The sequence below is a fragment of the Symphalangus syndactylus genome, chromosome 9 (assembly GCF_028878055.3).
Source record: "Symphalangus syndactylus isolate Jambi chromosome 9, NHGRI_mSymSyn1-v2.1_pri, whole genome shotgun sequence".
NCBI classification, from domain to species: Eukaryota; Metazoa; Chordata; class Mammalia; order Primates; family Hylobatidae; genus Symphalangus; species Symphalangus syndactylus.
In genome coordinates this window covers 39,139,964-39,164,142 of record NC_072431.2, presented here as the reverse complement: position 1 = coordinate 39,164,142, position 24,179 = coordinate 39,139,964, and the positions used below count along the sequence as shown (strand labels likewise).

The following is a 24,179-nucleotide window of genomic DNA, read 5'->3' as shown; positions in this document are numbered from 1 at the left end:
GTCTATTGGCCAAAACTCTCACTTTGATGCTTAGAGTCACTCTGCAAGCACTCAAGTGACTTGCGTTGTGGAGCTTTTGTAGTTCTTCAGCAAGAATGCATTCAGACTTTTATAAGTGTTACAGAGTCGTAGGATGTCATGCTTACTTTTTGACTTTTGTCATCTTGAAGATTGTATTAGCAGTTTCATCAAGACTGCCTTCGTAGGAAAGCAAAGCAAGATCTGCCGCCCAAGCACAATTTGAAGAGCCTCAAAAAAGACTCCTGCCCAACCCCTCCAAAACAAGCTCTCCAACCTGGACCTAACATTTGCCTGACATTTCTGCCTTTCCCATTCTTTTAGTATTTGGACAATTGTGAAGATATGTAACACACACTGCCTTGATGTAACTTTTTAGATGCCTGTATGAGACCTAGCAAGTAACAAGGGAACATGGCATAGTTTTGAGTGGGGACAGTGATTCCCATGGAAAGTGACCATTGGTGCTGCAATGAGAGTCCTGGCCGCCAGAGGGCAGTACATGAGCACAAGGCCCCTGGGTGATCGGGAATATGTTGAAAGGGATGCAAGATCCCAGTTAAAAGATTGACCCAGGCCTGGCCTGCTCGCTCACGCCAGTAATCCAAGCACTTTGGGCGGCGGATTACTTGAGGCCTGGAGTTCGAGACCAGCCTGGCCAATATGGAGAAACCCCGTCCCTACAAAAACACAAAAATTAGCAGTGGTGGCACAAGCCTGTAATCCCAGCTATTTAGGAGGCTGAGGCAGGAGAATTGCTTAAACCCGGGAGAAGGAGGTTGCAGTGAGCCGAGATCACACCACTGCACTCCAGCTTGGGCGACAGAACAAGACCCTGTCTCAAAAAAAAGAAAAAAAAAAAAAAAAAGAAGACATTCTTCACCTGGTTCACAATTTGTTCTCAAGCTAGTGCTCATGTTACCTTTGATACTGTAACATTGTCTCAGTTTTCTACATACAGTGGAATTATCTATGCAATCACACAGGCAGCACTAAGCTAAAAATCTCAGCGCATGTCTCAAGCCTTCACAGCTGCCATTTTCTGTTTTCTGAGTCACTAAAGGTATGAGAAAAGGCGAGGGAGGATGCTTTACAAAGGCGTTCATCTCCTCAGTTTTGCCTACCTAGCTTGAAACCAGTACTGTCTTGTTTTCTCTATGCTAGATTTTTATAGAGTCTTCAAAGGCATATAAAAGACTTGAAACTAGTTGTATTCAGCGATGCCTAGAATCTCAAACAAGTTTGCCATCCATCCTTCACTTCCTAAATTATGCTGTATTTACCTGACCACCACCCCCCACCCAAAAATCTGAAATGCTAGATAGTTGTGCCAAAAACAAAGAAACAAACAAAACCAGTGGTTTGATTAAATTCACTGCAGAGAATCTAAATATTTAATGAGATTTTAGGCCATAAAGTTTATATAATCCATGGTTAAAATATTAGGATTATCATCTTTTTGAATGCTGTTCAATTTGGCGAGCCTCACAAAAGAATTTCAAAATGATTAAAAGAAAAACAAAGACATGATGAGAGCCTTGAGAAATTGGACTGAAAGACTAAGATTTCCCACTCACTAATCGAAACACTTCTTAAGAGTAGAGCTGGCGCCCCAAGCTCATTTGCATCTCATTGTTATATGTGTTTCACATAGAAGGGGCTCAATAAATATTTCTTAAATTTTGATGATATGGATTCGGAGACAAGAAGGACTCAGAATGCATTCGATAGATTTTAGATTCTACTTTCAGAAGCAGTTCCTATTTCTTAATTTGACAGTTTAAGTATATCGGAGTAATTCTTTTCTGAACATTTGAAAGAAATAGTTAGATAATTTTTTAAAAAATTTTTGTGCTCTTGCTAGACAAAAGGGGAAATAGACCAGAAGATTTTTTTTAATACCTCTTCAAGCCATATAATTATTTCCCCTTTTATATAACAACAAAGAAGATATCACATTAAGATGAGTAGCTAAGGCAATTCATTGTCCACACTTAGCCAGGGTGATTTTTCTAAAGTGCAAATCTGATCATGTCATTTTCCATTTAAAACCCTTGAATGAATCCTTATTGTCATCAGAAAGAAAGCTCTAAACTCATTTTAATGATTTCCTCATTATTATTTGGCCTATGCTTCCTGGCCTTGGCTGTTCCCCAACCTTACACCACCTCCCACTAGTCAGTGGGCCCCTCCCTCAATTTCAAACAAATTGACCTACTTTGCATTTCCCAAATGCACAATGCTCTCCCTCCCCCTTTTAGGCCTTTACATATTCTTCTTGCTGCCAGAAATTCTCTTCGTCAATCCTTCGCCTATCTGCACATTCATTTAATTTTTTCTTTTAAATGGTAAATGTTTCAAACAGTATATATATATATTATATATATACGGAAAATGGTGCTTGTCTAACAATTTATCTACCAACAAACTTCAAAAGAACATTTAGTATTTTACATGTCAAATATTTTTCTGTTTTAAAAATAATTTTAAAATTTTGTCATTTTTATAATAATTAATTTTAAAACAATTAATGGAGTACATATTCAGACACAACTAATGCTGCACCTGTCTCCCTCCCTTCCTCCTCCCATCAGTGAAATAGCTGCTCTCCTAAAAATAGTGTCTCATTCCCAAGGATGCTTTTGTGCCTTCCTATATATGTTTTTTCCACAAATAGCACAAGTTTAATTTGATCTTCAAAAATAGAAAATCCAAAACTATATTGCAAATAAAAATACAAAATATTAGTCAAATAAAGAGGTGGGTATCCCATATAAGTATTTTCTTGAATTTTGTAAGCTTTATGGGTACATATATACTGTATTACCAAAAAGTAGGAAACAAAGATCAGTAAGAAGATAAAGTCTTCTTAACCCCAAATCATAGTTTGGAATGAAATCATTCTAGATATTAGATTTAAGTCGTATTAATAAACAGAGGTGATTTACCCATTGCTAAGGTCATAGATGTAATATGTTGCTGTGTAAGAGTATCTCCAAAGCTGTCAGAAAGAAGAAAGACAAAAAACAAATTGCAATTGTTAAAAAACTTGTATCAATAATATATAATCATATATCATCCAATTCAAAGTTCAGAATTATAAAAGGACTACTTTCACAAGGCACTAGGAAGAATATGTTTCAATTCCAAATGAGTCTTCATTTAAAGAGTCTTACTGTGGACTTTTGTGCCGTTTGTGCAAGTTCCAGAACTAATCTCAGCAGTGATTCAACCCTCACTCCATAAAAAGCATACCCAAAGAAATTTCCTAACATAAAAAGCTTATCTTTGCATACTCTATCCCAGAAATGTTCCCTTCATGTTTTACCTGTATTGAAGTAAAACCACAATGATTTCCACAGCCTATAAGGATTACCCTGCACCTGGATAATTCATTCTAATTGTACCCTTTAAAATTGGGTAAAGAGAATTTCATTCAACATGTATTTTTTGCTGCAAATTGCTTGCCTTTCTTTGAGTATAGTCTTAAAAATAATAACTGAAAAAAAGAATAAGAATATTTAGCTTATAATTCTTCTTGAACAAAGCTCTTCGTTTTCTTGTTAAGTATGTTTATGCTGTTGTTAATGAATGATGCAAGTATTATTTTGGACTCTGTTTCTTAAAGCGCTTTCACACTTAAAACAAACAAGCTCCATAAGATTGGAACATGTCTTGCTGAAGATTATTGGTGACCAGGGCCTGAATATTTAGAGATAAAGACAGACTCTTGCTTTCTCTCACTTTTTTAAACCACCTTGTGGATTAGTAGGAGATATAATTGGATATAACCAAATTAAATAGTTGATACCTTTGAATAATCACTTTCTAGATATATAAATTGCCGATCAGGTGATAAGCCGTAATTTGAAGCATTCACACTTTTCTGAAATTATGAAGAGGTTGATTAGAATACAGAAAAGATAACAAAGAGCCATGTAAATTTGTAGTTTTAAAAGAATATTATATTATTAACATACTCCTACATACATAGACTTTCAATGCAATTGAAAAAAATAATTTGTGTAACTTAACTATAATTCAAAGAAATTTACTAGATACTATGGGAGAAGGATGCAAGAGATAGTATATACTTTGTGATTTCAAGAAACTTATAAACTTGTTAAGGAGTAACATACTACAAATTAGAATGTTCTATAAAAGAGATTCAATATAGCATTGCAAAATTATTAAGAAAGAAATAATTAAATTCAAATGAGAATATTATTGACTGCAAAGAGAAAGAGAGTATTATCTAAACTTGGTTTTAAAAGATTAGTAGGTTTTTCAGGGTGGAGAAAGTTGGCGGACTGGGAGCCCAGGGGACAGAACAGTTAAGTGCCTATACTTTATAGCTACCACTTATTAAGCACTTACTCTATGTTAGGCACTGCCCTAAGCACTTGCAAATGTTATTTCATTTAATTATTTTATTAACCAAAAGAGGTGTTATTATTCCCACTTTACCAAGGAAAACACTGAGGCATAGTAAGATTGGTGTAGTGAAACCCCTGACCTAAGGTTTCACAACTAGCAAGGGACTGAGCCAGGATTTGAACCTCAATTGGCCTGACACTAAGGACTGAGTTCTTAACTCCTGTCTTATGCTATACTATATTCAAAGAGGAGGAAAGATGCTAGGTGATTAGAAGAAGTCAAAGACAGTAGTCTAATGGGACTAGCAGACAGAACGGGAAGACTCTATTGGAGTATGGAGCTGGGAAGGCAAGTTGCGTCCAGATCAGGTGCTAAGACTTTGAACTCTGTTTCTTGGTCAATGAAGAGTGGGCAAAGGTTTCTGAGGCGGAAGATTATGTTGGATACATACCATGGTTCTATTACTCAAAATGGTATATGATTGTCCTGTTTCAATATTATAAAGTACTATATTGTTATCTGCAGATTGATGAAGATATTCTTGTCCTTTAAACAAGAAAGAAAACAAAATTTAAATGATCTCTCTTAACATGAAATACGTTCCTAACAAAAGAAACCTCTCCTATTTCACAGACCTACTTTGTTTTTCCTCTCTGTCCGGTATTGCTCTGTGATGTGTAAAATAGTAAGTTGGTGGTAGAGGAAGAAGGTAGAATGCTTTGTTCTACTTCACACGAAGATGCCACATTTGCAAACAGCAGCCCTATTTTAGCCGATTCAGGGTGCTTAGGAACACAATTTTGTTTTCTCTGGGTTACAAAGGGGATAACCTAGTTTGAAATGTATATTTCTTTTGCAGTAATAAATTACATTTAGGTTGTGTTTGGTTCAACTTAAAACTCACTGTACTAATTTTATTTTCTAAAGAGAAAAAATTAAAAAATTCCATTTTGTCCAGTGACACTTAAGATACTCAACTAAAATGTCACAGACTATTTAGTTGATCTCACTATTTATTTGATTAGATATGCTTTATAACATCCTATTTTGAAAAGCTGTATGAAAATACCAATTTCATGACCCTTAAAGGGTTCATTGTCAGATTGAGATTTGTCTGTTTTCCAGATTATCCAGATTAATAATGGAATTTCTCTTTTGGTAAAATTTTTGTGACTTCTCCTAATTAGGAATATACCTACCATTCTCAAAAGTGATTACAGACATTCAAATTATTTCAACAATGCATTTTCAACTTTTCCTTTTCTATTTAAAACCCTATTGGCCTCATTACTATGGGGCAAATCCAGTATGAATGGTTTTGTCAAAAGCGCTTTTTGAGCACTTGAATCATTCACATAATTGTTCTTTTTGTACATTTCAGCTGATACGGCTTTAGTTACTATAGAGATGCATTAGCACTAAAATAAAAACCAAACAAAATACATTAAAAACCCCTAAAAGATAAATAATGCACTTACCTGAAATCCAGTTTGGAAAAAATGTTTTATAAGAAAATGTTCCATTTAAAATATCCTTCAGTGTGAGTGCTCTCATTGTATTTTCTTCAGAGTTATGAACTTTGGGGGAAGAGCAAACACATCCTTATTAAAAAGAAGGTTAACAGCTCAAATAAATTCTAAGCCTGGCCTTCATCTGTTCTTTCTTATATAATAATAAGATCTGCTATTTGCTAAGTGGTTGTTGAACTCCTATCATCATAACTATTATTATCAATAGTAGTATCTCCTTTTTTTTAGATAGGGTAATTAAGAATTAGGGAGGTAGTTTCACTGCCTGGAAGGGAAAACTGGCTGGAAACTGTAGAGGAAGATGAAGATTACAGAGGAAGGCCATGCAGAGCAGCTGGGGCATGATTCTTCAGGGAGTGAAGAGTTGTCAAGGTTTTCCAGAAGGAAGATGAGATGAGGTTCCAACAACTCTAGTCCTTGCAGAGCTGGGATTACAGACCACGTAGGTTTGGCTAAAATCCCAGTCTCTTGTGCAGTTCACTGTATTTCCTCACATAGGTTTGGTTCAGATTTCCACTGATTTGTCAATGGTGTATTTTAGCATCCCAGTTGGTCAAATGAGATCGGCCAGAACCCTTACCTTCAGAAATCTCAAGGGAGGCATGAATTTAGGTAATTTTCTCACACTGACTATGGATTTTTATAAAAAGAAAGTAGACCAAAAGAAAAGAAAACCCCTTGATCTATATAAAATATCTTAGAAATCCCAAGAGTAGACGGTTTTCTGTAGAAAAACTAATCTAATGTAGCTCACAAACCACAAACAAATTCAATCTATATTTGAATACTTCAAAACCATTGTGTTTTTCAAACATGATCTTATTCTCAGAACAAACATTCATTACAGAACCCTGAAGCAGTCAGATACACCAGGCAGATAAGGCAGCCAAAGCCCAGTGCCCTTTTTTATCCATATTGCCATTCTCCATCTCTCCCACCTTACCCTTCCACAGGCCACTAAAACTGGTAGGAAGATCCTATACCTTGAATGCCATTTATGAATCTGGTATTTGCCCAGGTGAAAACAAAACTGTCAAAGATGGGAGCTGTAACTTTATGCTGCTATAAAACTCGTAGCCCTCCATGACTCTTCCAGTAAGGACCACAAATGATGATCTGGATGGACTACAGACACTGGCTGGTGTGGGGCAGTCTACCCTGCCATCTCTTCTTGCTCCTCTCTCATTACTTTCTGGACACTAACAAGCCAGTCTTTCTTTTCGTCAAATACTCTTCCCGTAGGGTGTCTACAGCCTTTTCTAGTCTCTCTCCTTTAATGCTCAATCCAAAAGCTATATACTTCCTCTGAGAAGCCCTTTCTGACCCCCTGGTTTAGATCAGGTTTCCTTTTACAAATTTCCATAGAGCATGTTCCTTGCTTTTAGAACACTTGTCTTGGTTTGTAATCATGTGTATATTTGAGTGATTATTTGATTAATGTTTTCCCACCTCCCTCTGTATAATCAAATCAGTTACCATAAGGCCAGGAATCATGTCTTGTTTTTCTCATAGCACATCCCAAGTGTCTAGCACATACAGGTATCTAATAAATAGTTGTTGAACGAATGAATGCATGAAATGAAGGCTGGCTGGATGGCTGGATGGCTGGTTGGGTGGCTGGCTGGATGCGATGTATGCCCTTTCTGAATTCCCTGCATGGTTTTTGGTAAGTAGATCTCTGGTGCCTAGGCTTGCTCACTCATATTATGAGGTACTGGACTAGAAGGTGTTGGCAATCTCTTCCAGCTATACCATGCTAGATTTTGAAATCTGAAACTCAACCTGCTCTATTAACCTCGTAGTTATATTAATGTTCTGCTATGTATGTAGTAAGAGCAAAATAATAAAGTGGAATAATAACACCTTCTGTTGTTTTAACTGATTTACATTGATGCATGTATGCTCCATACATTTGATTAGGACCATGAGTTTATTTCTTTCCTTAATTTGCGGCAACTTATTCCATGGCTGTAAGAATAGCGGCTGGTGAGCCCCTTTGCAACTAGACACTGAATACTTAACAGAATTGTTATTCTATTTTTTAAATAATTATCTTTCTGTATTATCTGTGCATCAAAACAAGGTTGTGTACACTATACAGTTATTTGTAATGAAATATCTTCTGTCTAATGAAATGGTATTATGTAGAATTCATACCATTGATTTTGTAATTCTCATTCAGTGAATAAAAGACCATTTACTACAATAGCATTAAAATAATTGCCAAGTATTGTATTTAATTCAGTTTTAACTTTCCTAAGAGCAAGTTGCAATCCATTTCTAATGTAATAAAGGGAAAATTATAACACTATTTATAGTGGAACTTATTTTCCATTTGAGATGCATTTAATTTGTGCCTATACAATCCTGAATATCTAGATGGAAAATTTAAAAACATATTAAGTCCATTTACTGTAAATACCAAGATAACAATTTTTTTAAAGAATGTTTTTTATATTAATTCAATAAATGAATATAACCTTAGTTATTTTTTAAAAAGTATAAATAATGCTTCAGTTATGGCTGGTGACATAGTTTTTCCTATTTAAGCATCTTTGCATATAATTTTCCTTACTTGTATTATGCTTAAATAAGACATTTATAGCTATAATTAATCTTCATTTTCATAGAAGGCTAAATTAAGTTAGATAATTCAACTAAAACATCTAGCTCTATGTGTGGCACACGGTAGCAGTCAATACATGTTACCTTTCAGCATTATTGTGACTCATCAGTATTTTTCAAATAAATATTTTAGACCAATGTTTCCCAAACAGATTTGTCCACTGGGAATTTTTCCTTCGGAATATCTATTAAAACCACAGTTTGAGAAACACAGTTCCAGACAAGGCTATTAGTATATACAATTAAGCTTTACTTTTATTCTAGTTTAATGAAGTTCATCAGTTATACTTGAACATTTTGTCTATTGCCTAGCTCCATAACTGAACTGTTACAATTAAAATCATAAGTGCAATTTGTACTAATATTGTACAATGAATAAATAAAACATAAAAAACAACAGTTTCAAATTACTTTTTAAATACCTACTCATTTTCCTTTTCGTATCATTAATCTTATCAGATTTCTCAAAAAGATTCTAAGAATTAATTATTTATTCCTTTAAACCTCTAATTTAGTTTATCCAAGAAGGTTGGACTTGATACTATGTTTCGTATTACTTCCTAGTTAGCAATTAATTTTATATGAGTGCATAGTAGCTATAAACGCCAACAATCGATATAGAGAACGTAGCATATGACTCAAAGAATCTGTAAAGCAATTTTAAGCATGTACTAATTGTTCTACTAATTGCCATAATGAGAATAATCCTCACCATCACCCAAGAAGTGATGAGTGGATGTATGAATAACATATCCAGATGAGCCAGCTACATGTATGTGGGAATGGATTTCAGGCACAGATTGGGCTGGGATGATTACTCCTAACCTCACGTTAGCTTTGTAAACCATATCATATGTCATGTATCCAGGGCTTAGAAAGTGTAATTATGTTGATGTCAGGCTGAGTACATTAAGTTCATCCCCAATATAATCAGAGAAATTTAAATTAGGCATTCTTCTCTTCCTGCTAAACATGACCATAAACACAGTTTTCATAAACACAGTGAAGTAATGTGTCTCCTTTGAGATGGTGCATTAAGTCACATGTTAGAATAAGAATAAAACATAAAGATTACTTAGAATTTTCAATCCAAGCTTTGATTCTTTGTATATATGGGTTTTTGTTTTCTCAACATTTATCTAAATTTATTGAACATGAATTTTTTCTCATCTCTATGTTTATGTCACAAAGAATTGTATAAGACATAGGTCTCCACCCATAAAAGTAGAAACAGTGATTGATTTTTCTCACTATTATATGTTCAGCTGCTAGGACAGTCCTTGACATAGCATGGGAGCTCAATAAATATTTGCTGAATAAAAAAAAAAAAAACAACCTGACATATTTTGTGTTCGCTTGTTTTGAATAATTCCCCCGAGAATATATCTGCCCTTTCTACCCTCTATTACATGTTGTAAATTTCATATGTAGACTCTTTTGCCTTCATTTAAATATTTATAAAAATTTGGTCCTTGGAGCCCCTTGGAGTGTGCTTATATAAAAAACAGATTCCTAGTACTTATCTCAAACCTACTGAATCCAAATCTCTGAGGGTGGGGTCCTGGTAGTTTCAGTTTTTACCCAGCCTCCTCGATGATTCTTCTGCAAAGGTTCAGAATCTCAATTTAATGATTTCACTGAATCTATTTTGCTCAATGCACTCCTGTGCCTATAGGAATCATTCCTTGACTACAAACTCATGGTAGGTGGGTGCGGCTGGCCTGCAGAGCAATCCGTATGTCATGGAGAAGAGATTCCAGATAACTGAGTGTTGACCATGGCTTCCAAGGAATGTAAATAGCCTCCTTTAATGTTTGTCCACCTGTTCAGTGACCTTGCTCATTGCCTTCAAATGCACTCTTCTTTAAGTATATTCCCTTTCCCACACCTGGAAAAGTGACAAAAGGCAAGGGGATTGATTCTGCCCCAGACTAGACTTAAGTGAGATTATGGAAAAAGCATTGGGGTCATTATTTTCTAGTGTTTGGAATTTGTGTATGTGTGTGTCTGTGTGTAAATCAGTATAAAATATATCTCCACAGCACCAAATACACTAAATGTTCTAGTCACCCAGAAAATATTCCATTAATAATTATTGGATCAACAAATGAATTTTCATGTCCCCTTCCAAATAATGTTTTAATATGAAATGTAATTATTTGATGATTTTGGAAGATTAGCTTTGACATCTATAATTTTTAAATTCTAACGGTTGAACAGAAGTAAACATGAATTCTGAAAGCATATCTCTCCTCTGTATATGTTAACACTTACTTGATTAGCTCTTAATTTTTGCCAGTGCCCTTAACTTCATTTTGGCCCATCTTTAGTATAGTTACTCATACATTGCTTAAACACTCTAATTAACTATGCTTTAAATTATTTGCATTTTCAAATTATTAAAGCAAAGCTGAAAATTATTTCAATTATGAATCCCAGAAATTACAATTCACAGAAATGATTCACAAGCAAGTAATGATTTACTATTCTCTTAATTCTTTCTTAAAACGTTGTGCTTCAATTAGACTTCTGTGTCTGTTTCTGCCATTTGATTGCCTAGTACTGAAAAATTAGAAATGGGTGTTAGAGCAGAGACATTGGATGTTATTTCTAATGTTCAGCATAAGCCAAATGAGAAAATTAAGTGGCATACAAATGGCTGGCAGGTCCTTTTGTTCTCACTTTTGCACTTGATTTGTAATTGATGCATATGAGGTCATACCAAGCAAAGGGACTAGGGCTCTCAGGGAAAACACACCCATCTTCCTGCTGGCTCTGCAGAGGTGCTACCTGTGGGGAGGTATCATCTCCAATTATCACACTGGGTTTTGTTTGTTTCTGCAGTGAGCACCACAGGGGCAAGGACAGGAAATATTAGGATGGGAAATACACTATTTACAAGCTAATATGATCAAATTGGAACAAGACTGACAACTTTAAAAAAAAAGTACATGAGGTGGCTGAAATGAGTAATAGAAAGTGTCATAATTTATAAGTTCTTGTATGTACCAAGTACTCTACATGTATAGTCCTGTTAAATCCTCACAGCAGCCATCTGAGCTAAATACTTTTGTGGACACCATTTTACGATTAGGAAATGAAAATTAGCAAGGTGAGCTAACTTGCCTAATACATAGAAAAGCTGGGGTTTAAATTCAGTTGCATCTGGTTTCAGATACTTTGCCACTATACTATAAAGTGTAAGTGTACACATAATAAAACAACAACATACAACAAACACAAAAATAGGCAAGAACCAAGCAACACACAAAGAGGTAGAATAATTACACCTCAAAACCTAGGTTAAGAGAAAGTGAGGCAATTTGAGCTTTTTCAAAGCAAATAGGTTGCTAGCTATTATAAAACTACTTACTGCTACTATTATTACTGCCTACTTGAAGAATGTCTCAGCTCTAACAGCAATTTTCCACGGTTTTCTCTATGAACAATACTGAACAACATAAGTTATTCAAAGGATTTGCCGGGCTTTTAAAAAATAACCCATTTGTGTGTTATTTTATTGTTGTTACATTATTTTAATTAGGGTTCATTTATTTTTCTGGATAACTAAGGCTTTCAAAGATGATAAGATCTAATCAACCTAATGTGTAAGAACATAAATGGCAAATGACCCTCTAGTGACCCTGAAGATGAAAGCAAGCCTTGTTTATTTTTGAAGACATCAGTCTCCTTTGCCAGCTCATTTTCCTCTAATCTCTACTTGATATTTTGGCACGGCTGTTTCTGCTGCTACATGGGACTGGAGGAAGAGCAACTTTCCTAGGTCATTTCATTCTCCCAAGGTTTCTACTACACATCCCTGGGCTGACCCACCCCCTGACCCCACTACCACACCTGACTTTCACTGGATTGTCTTTTGAACTCCAGACACGTATATTAAACTTCCTCTTTAAAATCCCCACTTACATATCTCACAAGCAAAATCAATATGTTTAATGCTAAGAAAAAAAATTCTGTGCTCCTCTTCTAAATTTCTCCAAGTAAATGGCACTACCTACCATTCATGTAGTTTCTCAATACAAATATTTTGGTGTGATCCTTGACCTTCCTCTTCCTTAACCAACACCCAGGCCTGCCAACCCTGTCTACTGCTTGTCTCTATTCCTACTGCACCCCCAGGGACAAGCCATTTCACAATCTTTAGGCTTTAACGGATGCCTAATTACTCCTCTGCAATTTCATTCCTGGTATTTTGTTGTGGTTTTGTTTTGCATTTTGCAATGACTGATAGCATTGAGCATCACTCATGTGCTTATTAGTCATTTGTATTTGTATATCTTCCTTAGCAAAATGTCTGTCCTTTGTCCATTTTTTAATGGAGCTAATTATCTTTTTATTATTGAGCTGCCAGAGTTCTTTGTATATTCTAGATGCATGGCCTTTATTGGATATATATTTGTAAATTTTTTTCTCATTTTCTAGGTAGTCTTTTCACTCTTTAAATGGTATTCTTGGCCACCCTAAAATGTTAAATTTTGACGAAGTCCAATTTATGTATGTTTTCTTTTGCTTCTTGCATTTTTGGTCATATCTTAGAAAATTTGCCTAACTCAAAAACATAAAAACGTATCCGTATGTTTTAAGAGTTTTATAGTTTTCAGCTCTTACAGTTAAGTCTTTGATCCATTTTGAGTTAATTTTTGTGTATGGTGTGAGGAATTGGGTCCAACATCTTTTTTTGCACATAGATATCCAATTGTTTCACCATCATTTGTTGAAAAGACTTTTCCCGTTGAATTGTCTTGGCATCCTCATCAAAAATCAATTAACTAAGTAAAAGGCTTTATTTCTGGACACTCAATTCTATTCCATTGATCTATATATCTATCCTTATGCCAGTAACACACTGTCTTGATTACGGAGCTTTGTAGTAAGTTTTAAAATAAGGAAGTGTGATTCCTCTAAGTTTATTATTCTTTTTCAATATTGTTTTAGCTATTTTGGGTCCCTTGCATTTTTGTATGAATTTTAGGATCAGCTCGTCACTTTCTGCAAAAAAAGAAAGCTATCCAGGATTTGGATAGAGATTACATTTAATCTGTTCATAAATTTAGGCAGTATTGCCATCTTAAAAATATTGTTTTATGATCCATAAACATGGGATGTCTTTCCACTTATTTAGATCTTTTTGGATTGCTCATTGAGAGTGTATAGAAATACTACTGATCTTTATACATGGATCTTGTATCCTGCAACACTACTGAACTGTATTGTTAGTTCTAATAGTTTTTTAGTGAATTCCTTAGGATTTCTACAAACAAGATTGTGTTATCTGTCAGTAGAAAGAGTTTTACTTCTTCCTTTCAAATCTGGATACTTTATATATTTTTTTCTTGCCTAATTGCCTTGGCTAGAACCACTGATAAAATGTTGAACAGAAGCGATGAGAGAGGATATCAAGTCCTGTTATTGATCTTAGCAGGAAAACAGTGTTGAGAGGTGACAGCGTGCTGGCAGCCCTCACAGCCGTTGCTCGCTCTGGGTGCCTCCTTGGCCTGGGCACCCATTCTGGCCGCACTTGAAGAGCCCTTCAGCCCGCCGCTGCACCGTGGGAGCCCTTCTCTGGGCTGGCCAAGGCCGGAGCTGGCTCCCTCGGCTTGCGGGGAGGTGTGGAGGCAGAGGCAGGGACGGGAACCTGGGCTGCACCCCGTGCTTGCAGGCCAGCTAGAGTTCCAGGTGGGAGTGGGCTTGGTGGGCCCCACACTGAGTGGCCCCGGGCAGTGAGGGGCTTAGCACCCAGGCCAGCAGCTGCAGACGGTGCGCCGGGTCCAGCAGTGCTGGCCCACCAGCTCTGTGCTCTGTTTCTCAGCGGGCCTTAGCTGCCTCCCTGTGGGGCAAGGCTTGGGACCTGCAGCCCGCCATGCCTAAGTCTCCCTGCTTCCCCCCGCCCCCCCGCCTCCACTCCCCTGCCCCCCGTCCCCCTCCCCACCCTCTGTCATCCCCCCGCCCCTCCCCCTCCGCCGTGGGCTCCTGCAGGGCCTGAGTCTCCCCAATGAGCGCTGCCCCCTGCTCCACAGCGCCCGGTCCCATCGACTGCCCAAGGGCTGAGGAGTGTGGACGCATGGCGCGGGACTGGCAGGCAGCTCTACCTGCGGGTCCAGTGCGAGAGCCACTGGGTGAGGCCAGCAGGGATCCTTAGGCTAGTGGGGACTTGGAGAACCTTTGTGTCTAGCCAAGGGATTGTGAGTGCACCAATCAGCTCTCTGTGTCTAGCTCAAGGTTTGTGAACATACCAATCAGCACCCTGTATCTAGCTCAGGGTTTGTAAATACACCAATCGACACTCTGTATCTAGTTAATCTAGTGGGGAGGTGGAGAACTTTTGTGTCTAGCTCAGGGATTGTAAACGCACCAATCAGCACCCTATCAAAACAGACCAATCAGCTCTCTGTAAAACAGAGCAATCAGCTCTCTGTAAAATGGACCAATCAGCAGGATGTGGGTGGGGCCAGATAGGAGAATAAAAGCAGGCTGCCTGAGCCAGCAGTGGCACCCGGCTGGGGTCCCCTTCCACACCGTGGAAGCTTTGTTCTTTCGCTATTTGCAATAAGTCTTGCTACTGCTCACTCTTTGGGTCCATACTGCCTTTATGAGCTGTAACACTCACCGTGAAGGTCTGCAGCTTCACTCCTGAAGCCAGCGAGACCAAGAACGCACCAATTCTGGACACAGTGTGACATTAGCTTTCATCTGTAAGTGTGATGTTAGCTATGGTTTTTTTTTTTTGTAGGTGTCTTTGATAAGGTTGGGGAATTCCTCCTACTCCTAATCCGTTAAGTGTTTTTATCATGAAAGGGTGCTGCATTTTGTCAAATTCTTTTTCTGTATCTATTATGACTATGAGGTTTTTTTCCTTTTTTCTATTAATAAAGTTTATTATATTAATTGATTTTCAAATGATAAACCAACCTTGTATTCTCGGGCTGAATCCCAATTTGTCATGGTGTGTAATCCTTTTTATATATTGCTGGATTTGGCATGCTGGTATTTTGTGGAAAATTTTTGCATCCATATTCATAAGAGATCGATTTATAATTTTCTCTTCTTGTGACATCTTTGGTTTTGGCATTATAGTAATGCGGGTAATACCTTATAGAATGAGTTGGGAAGTGTTTTCTTTCATTTTTTGAAAACGTTTGTGAAGAATTTGTAATAATTCTTTAAATGTTTGGTAGAATTTGTCAGTGAAGCCATCTGAGCTTAGGAAGTTTTTATGATTTTTTTTTTTTTTTTGTGGGAAGTTTTTAAATGACTAATTCAATCTTTTTCGGTGTTGTAGCACCATTCATGTTTTCTGTTTCTTCTTAAGTATTGGTAGTATCTTTCTATGTGCCTATTTCAATGTGCCTATTTCATTTGTTCTCTGATTTTGTTTTTGGTGGGGTGGCGGGGAGACAGAGTCTTGCTCTCTTGCCCAGGCTGGAGTGCAATGGCACGATCTCGGCTCACTGCAACCTCTTGTCTCCCAGGTTCAGGCAATTCTGCCTCAGCCTCCTGAGTAGCAGAGGTTACAGGTGTCAGCCACCACTGCTAATTTCTGTGTTTTTGTAGGGAGGGAGTTTCCCCATGTTGGCTAGGCTGGTCTTGAACTCCTGGCCTCAAGTGATCCCTCATCTCAGCCTCCCAAAGTGCTGCAATTACCACCACGCCCAGCCTGTTGTCTGATGTTTTCTTTTTTAACATACAATTGTTATATCCTGTTCCTTAAAAAGTCCTAACATATCTGTTTTTCCACCAAGTATAAATCATAACCTGTATTTAAAATTTTAATTTTGATACTAATACTGTTTTTATTATTAATGGGAATAAATATTAATAAATATTGTAAGTTATTCTTACTGCATATTAGTCAATTAAAAAGGATACTGAAAATGAAAAATAAGTTCTGGGTTCTCTATGCAATGAGAAATAAATTAAAAAGAGACTGGTTAGTATTTTACTAACTGTCCTGTGAGGAGGTCGTTTTATTACATGCTACTGTATTAATTATTGCAATTTTTTTATTATACTTTAAGTTCTAGGATACATTTGCAGGATGTGCAGGTTTGTTACATAGGTATTATATGTGCCATGGTGGTTTGCTGCACCCAACAACCCGTCATCTACATTAGGTATTTCTCCTAATGCTATCCCTCCCCTAGTCCCCCCACCCCTCAACAGGCCCCTGTGTGTGATGTTCCCCTCTCTGTGTCCATGTGTTCTCATTTTTCAACTCCCACTTATGAGTGAGAACATGCAGTGTCCAGTTTTCTGTTTCTGTGTCAGTTTACTGAGAATGATGGTTTCCAGCTTCATCCATGTCCCTGCATGTCCCATGGCTGCATAGTATTCCATGATGTATATGTGCCACACTTTCTTTATCCAGTCTATCATTGATTGGCATTTGGGTTGGTTGCAAGTTTTTGCTATTGTGAACAGTGCTGCAATAAACATGCATATGCATGTGTCTTTATAGTAGAATGATTTATAATCCTTTGGGGATATGCCCAGTAATGGGATTGCTGGGTCAAATGGTATTTCTGGTTCTAGATCCTTGAGGAATCTCCACACTGTCTTCCACAATGGTTGAACTAATTTATACTCGCACCAACAGTGTAAAAGCATTCCTATTTCTCCACATCCTCTCCAGCATCTGTTGTTTCCTAACTTTTTAATGATCACCATTCTAACTGGCATGAGATGGTATCTCATTGTGGTTTTGATTTGCATTTGTCTAATTACCAGTGATGTTGAGCTTTTTTTCATATGTTTGTTGATTGCATAAATGTCTTCTTTTGAGAAGTGTCTGTTCATGTCCTTTGCCCACTTCTTGATGGGATTTTTTTTTTCTTGTAAATTTGTTTAAGTTCTTTGTAGATTCTGGATATTAACCCTTTGTCAGGTGGAGAGATTGGAAAAATTTTCTCTCATTCCATAGGTTGCCTGTTCACTCTAATGCTAGTTTCTTTTGCTGTACAGAAGCTCTTTAGTTTAATTAGATCCCATTTGTCAATTATTGCTATATTTTATGGCTGTGGTTCTTAAAAACTTTTAGTCCTGATTCCACACCTCTGGCTCAAACTTTTGAATCTGGTTTTCAAGGTATATCTATGACTGGATGTTCTCGTCGAATTTGTAACTCAATTTGCTTTGGAAATCTGAGACAGGTAAATGCCTCTCCATACAAAGATTTGGTTTTCTTTTTAAATTATTTAGAATTTGGCAAAACTCAAAGGGAGTTTGCCAAGATTCATCTGTGATTTTAAAATTCACATGCAGATTAGAGAACTATAAACTGCAAACTTGATTTCTTTATCTTGACTAAAAAGCTCTTTTATATTCATGAACTTTCTGAAACTTTTCCTTAACCTTTTAGACTTCCCCATATTTTCTCCATAAGAATAGTGAAAAAATAAGCTTAAAACTCTTAAGATGTTTGAGGGAATCTGTTTCTTAGACTGAATGTTAGTCCTGGGAAAATATTTTAACTTTACTACTAATATTCATATCTCCTTTGAAGATGATTTTATCTCACATATCTTATTTTACCAAAGGTGATTGTTGAAGTTACAGTAGTAATAGAATACTAATTAGTAATACCAATAATAACAACAACAATGGATTTCTGACTAAAATTCAGACTTTCCAAATGATACTTCTTCTTAAAAAATACTGATCTCTGTTCTATCCAAATTGTCTGTGGCCTTCACGTATTTTCTTCAATGCATTATAAAAGGCAAGACTCAGCTAAATAATCACTACATATTATATTTATGTGTGTATGTATGTAGAATCACAATTACATACGTATATACATATTCTCTTTGTTCGTTTGTTTAAATGATTTTGGCCTCATAGCTCTTATCAGTTTCCTTTTGGTTTCCTGAACTTCCCAAACACTTTTCTGATATTCAGGCTCCTAAATAGCTGGCACTACAGGTGCACGCCACCACGCCCAGCTAATTTTTGTATTTTTTTTTAATAGAGAAAGGGTTCCACCATGTTGCCCAGCCTGGTCTCAAACTCCTGGGCTCAAGAAATCCTCCTGTCTTGGCCTCCTGACGTTCTGGGATTGCAGCCATAAGCCAACACAGCCACCCACCCTTCCCTTTTTTACTCTCACTCAGCCTTATTCTCCATTCCTCCACCCTTCAGCTTCTTATATCTTTCTTCTTTCCTTTTGTTTTGCTTTTGCCCTAGAGCCATCAATGTTCTGTATGAGTGCCTCAGACACAAAAGTTTCTGAAACATTTGTTGTTTTTGGTTAAAAACAAAAAAGTTGGGGATAGGAACAGGGATTATATTCTGGGATAAAGGCTGTCTACTCTCAGAATTAAGACATTTTTTAAATTGAAATACATCACACAGAATGGAATAGTTGCTATTGTTGAGTGTAGAAGTACATATTCTCAACAATGGAGAACACAGACACAAAATTCTGGCTATCATTTATGAAGTATTTACTACATGTTAGAAATTTTAGAAAAATAATAACTAACATTTGTTGAGTATTTGTTCATCACCATGTGGGGAACGCTATACTCAAAAGAATCTGAAACAAGGTCAAATAGTTCCTACAATTTCTTTCTATAAGCCAAGGAGGAATGGTCCAGGTATTCAGAAAATATAAATCATGAATCAAGTTTGTGTAGAATTTACCTGCAAAATTCCACAACCTCTGTAACTTTTCACTTTTAGTTTTTTGCTTTTGTAACCTCTGTTAAATCTCTTGAAACAAGAAGGTCTGTATGTTTGTCTTTGGGGTGAACAAAAATAAGGGGAAGTCAAGGAGCTTAGTTTCCACTCTCAGCCTTGTTGCATATTCACAGAGGAAGAGGAGTGATGCTTGTGAAGAAAAACCTCAAAAGAAAAAATGAATGGAGGTAGGAGAGAGGAAAGGAGTCAGTTGAAGGGGTGTAAGCTGAAGGCAAGGACAACCTGGGAGTAAGGGGCAGAAATTCATGTGTGCTTCGCACTTTGGCAAAACCAAAAAGGGAGTATTTTACAAGTTTTGAAAAAAGTTTTTCCTTATAGTTAATATTTTGTAAGTGAGCTAAATGGATTTTCTCATTTCACTACTACATTTCATATTTGTTCCTACAATCCAGTTTAATTATTCCTAAACCCTTTTAATCCTGAGGCTGGTTCTCCTGGGATAGAAGAGCCTTTCTCTTTTTTCTTTCCTTTAGACCTGGTGTAAAATAACAAAAATCCTTCTCGGGTATCTGTGGTGTTGACCATGCATCTTTGGGTGCAGAAAGCACTGGATTCTTACTCCCCAACTTGCAGAGGGAATTCTAGAACTGCTGCACCTCCATATCCTCAGCAACTGGCATGATGATGGGCAGGGAGTTAGTAGAACTAATACACTAATATGTAAATGAATGAATGAATGTTTCCTGAGTGTGGCTTTAAGTTTCTCAGAAGAAGACAGTTCATACACTGGTGCATAAAATTCTGGGCTGAGGATACGAGGGCACCTAAGGCAGATGTGAGGTAATGGGATTTCTGATGAAGTGTGAGAAGGAGGCTAAGTAGGAGCTCACTTGGCTTTGAATTCTCTGTTCTTTTTACCCCTTCCTCCTTCCCTTTCCTGCCTTGCCATCTCAGATCCTATTCTCATAGGCACTGGGCAGATGTGAGAGTGAGGACTGGACCTGGCACTCCAGACGGGAGATGATTAATTGACAAGTGAGATGTGAGAAGAAAGGAGGAAAATTAGGAGCAGGCCACCACGCCTAACTTCAGGGCTGCCCATGGCACTGACTTCCCTGGGTCCTGCTCAGGAAGGTAGGGGAATGACTAGTGCCATTCACAAGCTGTTTAGCTGACATTCTAAGAAGTTATTCAGCAAATTTAGAACAGAAAGAGAATGATATAATGAACCAAAAGGCAACAGTTCTCACCTTATTTATGATTTTTCTATTTCTGAATGAGAACTCAAATTTCACTGAGTACTTGAGTTTAATTTGATTATTTCACCCTATCAAGAAATCACTTTATTCTTAGAATTTTCCTGTTAGTTGAAAATATAATTGTATTATAAATTACATAGGACTTTTATACTGTATATGGTGTACAATGTATATTTATATGTAAGCTATACATAACTAAACTTGGAAAGAGGGTAGGGATTGAGATTATATGTGATCACACAAATATCTGTGTATGTGTATCTCCATACATCATTTGTAAATATGTAAATATAATGTATTATTAGAAATTATAGCTTGAATTCCATAGTGAAATTCATCCTTCGCTATGGACATGGAGGCAAGTGCCCTATAAAATTAACAAACTTTTGTTCCAAGAACATTTATTTCTGAGGGTGCAGAGTATCAGTTTCAAGGTTGAGTTTCTTTAAAAATCAGGAGCTAATTTTTAATGAATTAACATTCAAAGGATCTATATGAACTAATCCACTACCTAACAACTGCTAGTATGAGGGAAATGTGGCCCCAAGACCACTGAGTTGAGAGACGGGTCTCAAAACAATTTTAACATGAAAATTTATGAAAGATATGTATACACACTACATACCTCTCAACAGCCTAAGAACAATCTTATGCTGGCAGAGAACAGAAACAAAGACTGAAATTAACACTGAAGGTATCAGCTGACTTCATCTTATGGGTTAACCTATTCTATTTTGTAATTCTGTGAAAATCTCAAGATTATTTTTAATTTTCCAAAACATTTTTCTATGTTCTTTTTAATAGCAACAGTCATTCAGGACTCATACATTGTTTAGCTGAAGTTATTTTATTAATCTTCCTTTACTATCAGTTAACTTTTAACGAAGATATTTCCCACATTTGTTATCATAAACTTTTAGTATTTATTAGTACAAATTTTTCCCCTTTCCTAGACACAAAGACATAAGATCTGTTATTACTGGATTTTTTTTCCATTTCAGAAGCTTGAGTTTCTCTTCATAAATATTTTCATAAAAAGCTATTTCCCTAATATCACTGGATTATCTGTCAACATAGTCCTACTTTATATTTAAACTAGCTCTGATATCAGCCCATAGTACTTTCCAATTTTTAGCAAAGTGAGATCAATGTCAATCTAAGCCTTTTTTGTAAAAAGATCCAATTTATGACTGATCAAAATGCTTGCTTAACAATGTTTGGTTTTCTAATTTGATGTGCAGTGCTACTACATCTAAAACAACAACTTCGCTTTTTCTATACAGCTATTCCTGAGATCTGTATTCTCAACTTCCTCCCTAAATTTTTGGAAAGACTATTTAGTAATAAAAAAAGTCCATAGATTCTGTTTTAACTTTTCCATTCTTACTCATTTTTACTTTCCATGAGACAAACCTAATAATGAAAAGCAATGTTAGTTAAAAATGTTGTCTCTAAAGGCCTGTCAAAGCTTGTATTTAGCATATATTTTTGGGGGTTGTGGGGGTGATGCAGCATAGTTCTTAGGTTTTTCTATTGCTGAAATAACACTGTAAATCTCTTCCTACCCATGCCTTAAATTCCTCAGTATTTCTGGTCTTGCACAACAACATATCTGTGAGCTTGTATGTCTTCTTAGAAATAACAGACTTACTTTGGAACATAAGCACTTAGGAAATGTTCAACCACTTGTGATCTTGCATTAGTACATTTTCCAAGCTATTCTAGGCAGATAGAGCAAATCAGAGAAAGTTCTTACCTCTTGAAGGGCGTAAGACAATGCACATCACCAATAAGGCAAGTACAGCAGAGGTGGCAACTCCAAATACGATTTTTACCCAAGTCTACATAAAATAAAGAGAATTAGGCATACACACAGTTCCTGCTAAATAGTAGAAATGGCAAGATTTTGTTTACACCTAAATCCTATTTCTCTCGCCCCACAAAGCTTTTGATTGTTTTCCACTGATCCGGCTATAATTGCTGGAATTCTTCCAGCTCTGCAAGGACAAATGTTTCTACAGTATATTTAGAACAATTTTCCAATCCCAACCCATTCAGGAAGTAAATACTTATGTACAAATTCTCACCTTCTAAACAATAGAAAACTCTGATCACGTTCAATCCAGCCAACCCTAATTTTTAAAGAATACTTGAGGTTGCTTATACTAACCTTCATTTTTCCAGATGTTTTTGAAAGTTAGCTAATTCTGTCTTCAGAGCGTGGGTCACTGGATCTGTGAAAACCGTTGAAAAGGACCAAGTCTGTCTTTGTAGTTGGAAGCTGAAGCCAGGACAAGGTTTTTTTCTTTCCACGGACTTTTGAATACCGTGCCAAGTTTCAAAAGATTTCTGTAAAATTAGAAACAGATTTTGGGGGCGTTCTTGGCCCTCAAATGAACTGTGAGTGACTCAAGGGAGGTTTTATAGCCTTCTCATCCTTGTAAATTCTACACCAACATCTGCTTACGTTGACATACAGAGGTTTTTATTTTTTCTTTTTTACCAGTTCAGGTTTATGTTGCATTTTCTTCTAGAATTCACTGAAGGATCGCTTTAGCAAGTCATTGGGTTTTGCATAACATTTTTATTTGCCACTAAAAGATGAATTTAAAATAATGAAACTTGCAGGTCTGTACATTAAACATATATCTACTTTTTAACAGAGGAAGAACATTGAAGCCACATAAGATTTTGTGAGAAATGTACCATATAACTGCACTTTTTTTTCCTCTGGAAGATTATGAGGTATTGCAGACAGAAATGTTTTTCTTTCAGCACAATTTCTTTGTCCATATAGCACCATATGCACTTTCAGTAAATACAGAAGTTTAAAAATTCAACTGTCTAAACCCACGGCTGCTTTACTTTAAAGAAATAAAATGCCATCTGGTGAAATTTAGTATGGGTTAGGTGTGTATGCACAGGCTAGAAAGATGGAAAGATCAGTAAGAATAATTTACCAGCAGACCTTTGGAAGAATGGAAATGGCTTTACAAGAGTGGTATTTTTGCTTTCCTCTTAGAATATCTTCTGAGAGAGGAGAACATTTAGTAATTATAAAGATTTAAAAATAAACAAAAAAGCATCTGAAAAGAGAAGTAAATCTTATGTACAATTTCATTTTGGCTAAATCTACATAATTCCAAAGAAATTGGTCATCTTGACAGATTAGTAAAATGGTTGACTGAATTAAAAAAATACACATACAACAGTTTCTTGGAGTGTTCTGTCTGTTTTAATGCAATTCACTTGGATAGATTTTGTGGTTCCACGTAAACACAGTTGTTAAACCTACTGTGTCCTTAATTTTTCCACTAATGGTTTTCTTTTTTGGAAGTTTATGATGTTCCCAACCTGATTAAAACACTTCACGGCAACCTTTCTTGGATTGTACGTGAAAGGTGAATGGGAAATGTTACCAAAACATGTTGCTGTTTGCCTTAGTCAACTTGTCTGGCTACCATGGGACACTTTCTCCAGCAAAGAGCAGGACAGTGGCTTGTGAACTTTGTTTCAGACATTCTCCAGACATCCCTCCCTGAATTCCAGCCTTATGAAAATTCTGTTGAGGAAAATGAGTCATTAGGAGCTTACTGGCAGAGAACTGTATTCCTGGTGGCTGGGGCTGGGCCCTCTCCTTTGCTGTTGGTGGAGTCATCTCTTTACAAACTGAAGTAATCATTAAGAGTAATGTCCAAGGTGTGCTATACACTTG

At 36.6% G+C, this 24,179-nt stretch overlaps 1 protein-coding gene across 2 annotated transcripts in view; it reads right to left on the bottom strand.

Annotated features, from left to right (window-relative positions):
* Positions 1 to 22,829, bottom strand: part of FAP (fibroblast activation protein alpha) — a 72,882-nt gene extending 50,053 nt beyond the window's left edge. Inside the window, exons 1-6 of one of the 2 annotated variants that reach the window (XM_055291952.2) lie at positions 22,635 to 22,829; positions 22,221 to 22,305; positions 5,874 to 5,972; positions 4,847 to 4,941; positions 3,830 to 3,904; positions 2,967 to 3,019 (exon numbers count right to left, since the gene is read on the bottom strand). In XM_055291952.2, coding sequence (XP_055147927.1) covers positions 2,967 to 3,019; positions 3,830 to 3,904; positions 4,847 to 4,941; positions 5,874 to 5,972; positions 22,221 to 22,305; positions 22,635 to 22,640 — 413 coding nt within the window. In that variant the 5' untranslated portion in view covers positions 22,641 to 22,829. The remainder of the gene's footprint in view (positions 1 to 2,966; positions 3,020 to 3,829; positions 3,905 to 4,846; positions 4,942 to 5,873; positions 5,973 to 22,220; positions 22,306 to 22,634) is intronic. The other variant, XM_055291953.2, reaches the window with a different exon arrangement.
* Between the last annotated feature and the right edge of the window lie 1,350 nt (positions 22,830 to 24,179).